General features: G+C 37.8%; 1 protein-coding gene across 1 annotated transcript; it reads left to right on the top strand.

The window, feature by feature from the left end:
* Positions 1 to 2,521: 2,521 nt before the first annotated feature.
* On the top strand, positions 2,522 to 3,457 carry LOC109437610 (olfactory receptor 2T33-like). Its single transcript, XM_019716937.2, has one exon. It carries the CDS (start codon positions 2,522 to 2,524, stop codon positions 3,455 to 3,457), a length of 936 nt encoding a protein of 311 aa, XP_019572496.2.
* The last annotated feature ends 606 nt before the right edge of the window (positions 3,458 to 4,063 follow it).

Below are 4,063 nucleotides of genomic sequence, written 5' to 3'. Positions count from 1 at the left end.
TTAATTAAGTGACACCTCTAGTTGATCTTACCATTAAATATTGTAAATAAAATAGCATGCTGAATAGACAATTAGATCCATAATGGGTGATTGTTTTTATGGATTTATTTCACTTTAAGACAAAATGCATAGATATGTCACCTATCTCCATTCAAAAGTTCAGTGCTAATGATTCCAAATTTTAAAAAATACTTAATCAAAATTACAAACTTCATAATAAAAATGTATTTGCTAAACTTAATATTCATATAAATTTTTGCAACGCACCTCTAAAAACACATACACCTCTCATATATGATATAAAGCAAAAGTTTAGCTCAAATTGCTATATTTTTCTACATCTGTTTACCTTATCAAAATTAAAAATAAATAACATCTGTTATCAAAAATCCCATTAAATCAATCTTTAAATGTACAACTGAAGTGAGTGGTAGCAACCCAAATGTCCATAAATGAAATGAATTAATAAAGAAAATGTATATACAGACAAAGCAATATTATTCACCTCGTGAAGGAAGGAAATTCTAACACATGTTGAGAATATTATGTTAAGTGGGATTAGCCAGTCACAAAAAAGACAAATTCTGTATAATTTACTTAGCTGAGGCTCTTATAGTAGTCAAATTTACAGTGACAGAATAGTAGAATGGTGGTTGCCAGTTCAGGGGGAGGGCATACAGAGTTATTGTTTAGTGGGAATAGAGTTTCAGTTTGAGAAGATGAAAACAGTACTGGGGACGGATAATGGTGATGGTTACAGAACATTGTTAATATATTTAATGCCACTGTATTGTGGGTACACTTAAAAATGGGTAAGATGATGGCAAAAAATTATTTTAAGAAACTTAACCAACACAACAGACTGGCTTTTAAACAAGTTTAAAGTTTTATCAATCTTCAACAATAAGGGAGATCAGAATAATGGAAAATAGGAGTCAAAGAAGTGAGTTTGGAGGGCTTTACAGTCCTTCGAGAAAGTGATAAAAGGGCCACATTCAGGAGTTTCATACAGTTACTAGGTGTACAGAGCACAAGTCACAGATACGAGGATGTGCAGATAGCAAAGCTTTGGGAAATGCTGAGTGCATTTGCAAAGAGGAACTGTGTTTCTAACTTTGAAACAACCAACTGGAGCTGTCAAGCAAAATACTGCCGGTATGATGATGATGCTCAAGCATTGGAGTTAGAGAGTGATTGAGCCTTTTGCATTGCCCTTCTCCATCTTGATTGGCGTTCTGGTATAGGAGGTATGAGTCATGGGGGAAAGGGAGCAAACAGGATAACCATGGGAGAGGTGGGCTCTTTCTGCCTTGACTCTTCATTAAAATAGACCTTGTCCTTGAGACTGACCTAGCATCTCCATGTCCTCAGGTTGGGCGTATGTTTTCAACTAGCTACAACAGTTTCAGTACCAGCAGATCAGTGATAAAAATGCCTGTAGACTTAGAGGAAAAATAAATTAATTTATCTCTATGTTGGGTGAAGAATAAGGAGTTTTATTTTCTCTTCTTTACCTGGCAAAGGTTGCGTTTCTGTGACTGTGAGGGAAATAGTATAATTACGTAAAATGCCTTTGTACAGTTAATGAAAGTCTGCATTTAGTATTATAGTCTCATATTGGGAGGAAAATATTCTAAGAAGATCATTATTATTTTCAGTATATACCTCAGTAAAATCAAATTAAATGCACTAACAATTCCAAATTAAGTTATGTTTTCATCTGCAGACTCAGTCCTTCCAGTTTCTAGAATTAAGAATATACGAGTTTTCTTGGCTTCCTGGATTAATCCATGTCAGGAAAAATTATCTGATTTTGGTAAGCTTTTTTTTTTTTTAAGATTTTATTGGGAAGGGGAACAGTCTGTTTTTCCCAGGGCCCATCAGCTCCAAGTCAAGTTGTTGTCCTTCAGTCTTAACTGTGGAGGGCCCAGCTCAGCTCCAAGTACAGTCGCTGTTTTCAATCTAGTTGCAGGGGGCGCAGGCCACCATCCCATGTGGGAGTCAAACCAGCAACCTTGTTAAGAGCATGCACTCCAACCAACTGAGCCATCTGGCTGCCCTGATTTCCATAAGTTTTAATAAATTTTGATATCTTATATATGTGCAACCCTTATTATCAAGTAATTAGCTTTTATATAGTTAACCACATTGATTTAATTCAGCTTCTAAGACAAATATAAATTTGGACAAATATGAATGACAAATTAGGTAAATAATTTCCTTCTTGTTCATTTATGTTTATATCAAGTAGCACAAAGACACACAAAGTACTTTAAATTTATCAATAACTTTTAGTAGTTATTCCATATTAAGCAAACTGAAAACCTTGAAAATGAGAAAGTTGAAATTAATTTTATGCCCAAGTTAAAAATTTTTTGCAAAATCAGATGAAGGAACTAAAAGAGGTTTCATCATTTTCACACAAGTGCTTTTCAAGGAGTAGTAATTCAAATAGAGCATTTTAAATGATGAACATTCTCTCATCTGTTCCTTCACTTGCAGTGTCACACCAGCAGAAAGCATGGACATGACAAACACCACCTCAGACTTCATCCTCCTAGGGCTGTTCGAGCACACAGCAGCCCACCTACTTCTCTTTGTGATGGTTCTGACAATTGCCTTCTCCTCCCTAGTGGGCAATGCCCTCATGCTTCTCCTGATTCACTGGGACCCCCGGCTCCACACGCCCATGTACTTCCTCCTGAGCCAACTCTCCCTCATGGATGTGCTGCTGGGTGCCACCATTGTGCCCAAAATGTCTGCTGACTACTTGACCGGCAAGAAGTTCATCTCCCCAGTTGGATGTGGGCTGCAAATCTTTGTCTCGCTCACGCTGGGTGGTGGAGAGAGCTTCCTTTTAGCAGCCATGTGCTATGACTGCTACGTGGCTGTTTGCCACCCACTGAGGTACCACATCCTCATGAGCTGGCCATTGTGCCAGAGAATGACTTTGGGGTCTTGGTTCCTGGGGGCAGCTGATGGGCTAATGCAGGCTGCTGCTACCCTGAGCTTCCCATATTGCAGTGCTCATGAGATGGACCATTTCTTCTGTGAGGCCCCCACTCTGGTGCATTTGGCTTGTGCTGACACGTCTGTCTTTGAAAACGTCATGTACATTTGCTGTGTGTTGATGCTTTTGGTCCCTCTTTCCTTCATCCTGACCTCCTATGGTTTCATCCTCTTTTCTGTTCTCCAGATGCGTTCAGGAGAAGCCCACAAGGCTTTTGCCACCTGCTCCTCACAGCTGTGTGTGGTGGGACTCTTTTATGGAGCTGCCCTTTTTACCTACATGAGACCCAAGTCCTACAGGTTGGCCAACCACGATAAGGTGGTATCAGCATTCTATACTGTCTTCATCCCTGCGCTGAATCCCCTCATCTACAGTCTGAGGAACAGCAAGGTCAAGGGAGCCCTGAAAAGGTGGCTGGGGAAATGTGCTGCCTTAAGTCATGGCTAAGATTACATCAATTTGCCCCAAATGTCAAGGCCGTACAAACTGGAAGTGTGGGATTTCATAGAAAGAATATATATATATATATATATATATATATATATATATATATATATATATATATATATAAATTTATATATTTATATATATTTATATCTACATCTGGCTTTTTTGTTCCTATTTTACTTTGAATTTTATAAGGATCTCCATGCTATGGGCTCATTTGACTAAGTTGTCATGTATAAATCAAGTTGTGGGTTGTTAAAAATCTGTGAATCACAAATCTGCAATAAAAGGTGTCTACACCACACCCCACAATAAATATTTATTTAAAGAATGACCTAAGTAGTCAAGCAATTGTGTAGATTGTTGAAATTTGTTTTACTTGAGGTATAATTTACAAACAATACAACACTCACATGTTAAATGTATATTTCATTCAATTTCAATAACATATGTACTTGTAATTCACACTCACTATCAAGAGACACAACTTACAAAACTCCGGGAAGGTCCAACATGCCCTTGTCCAGGGATACATGAACCCCAGACACAACCACTGGACTGATATCTCTCTCCTTTAATTTTTTAGAATTTCATATCAATGAAACC

Source organism: Rhinolophus sinicus, chromosome 5, assembly GCF_057876585.1.
Source record: "Rhinolophus sinicus isolate RSI-liver-muscle chromosome 5, RSI-T2T, whole genome shotgun sequence".
NCBI lineage: Eukaryota > Metazoa > Chordata > Mammalia > Chiroptera > Rhinolophidae > Rhinolophus > Rhinolophus sinicus.
This window is presented reverse-complemented; position numbering and strand designations above follow the sequence as displayed.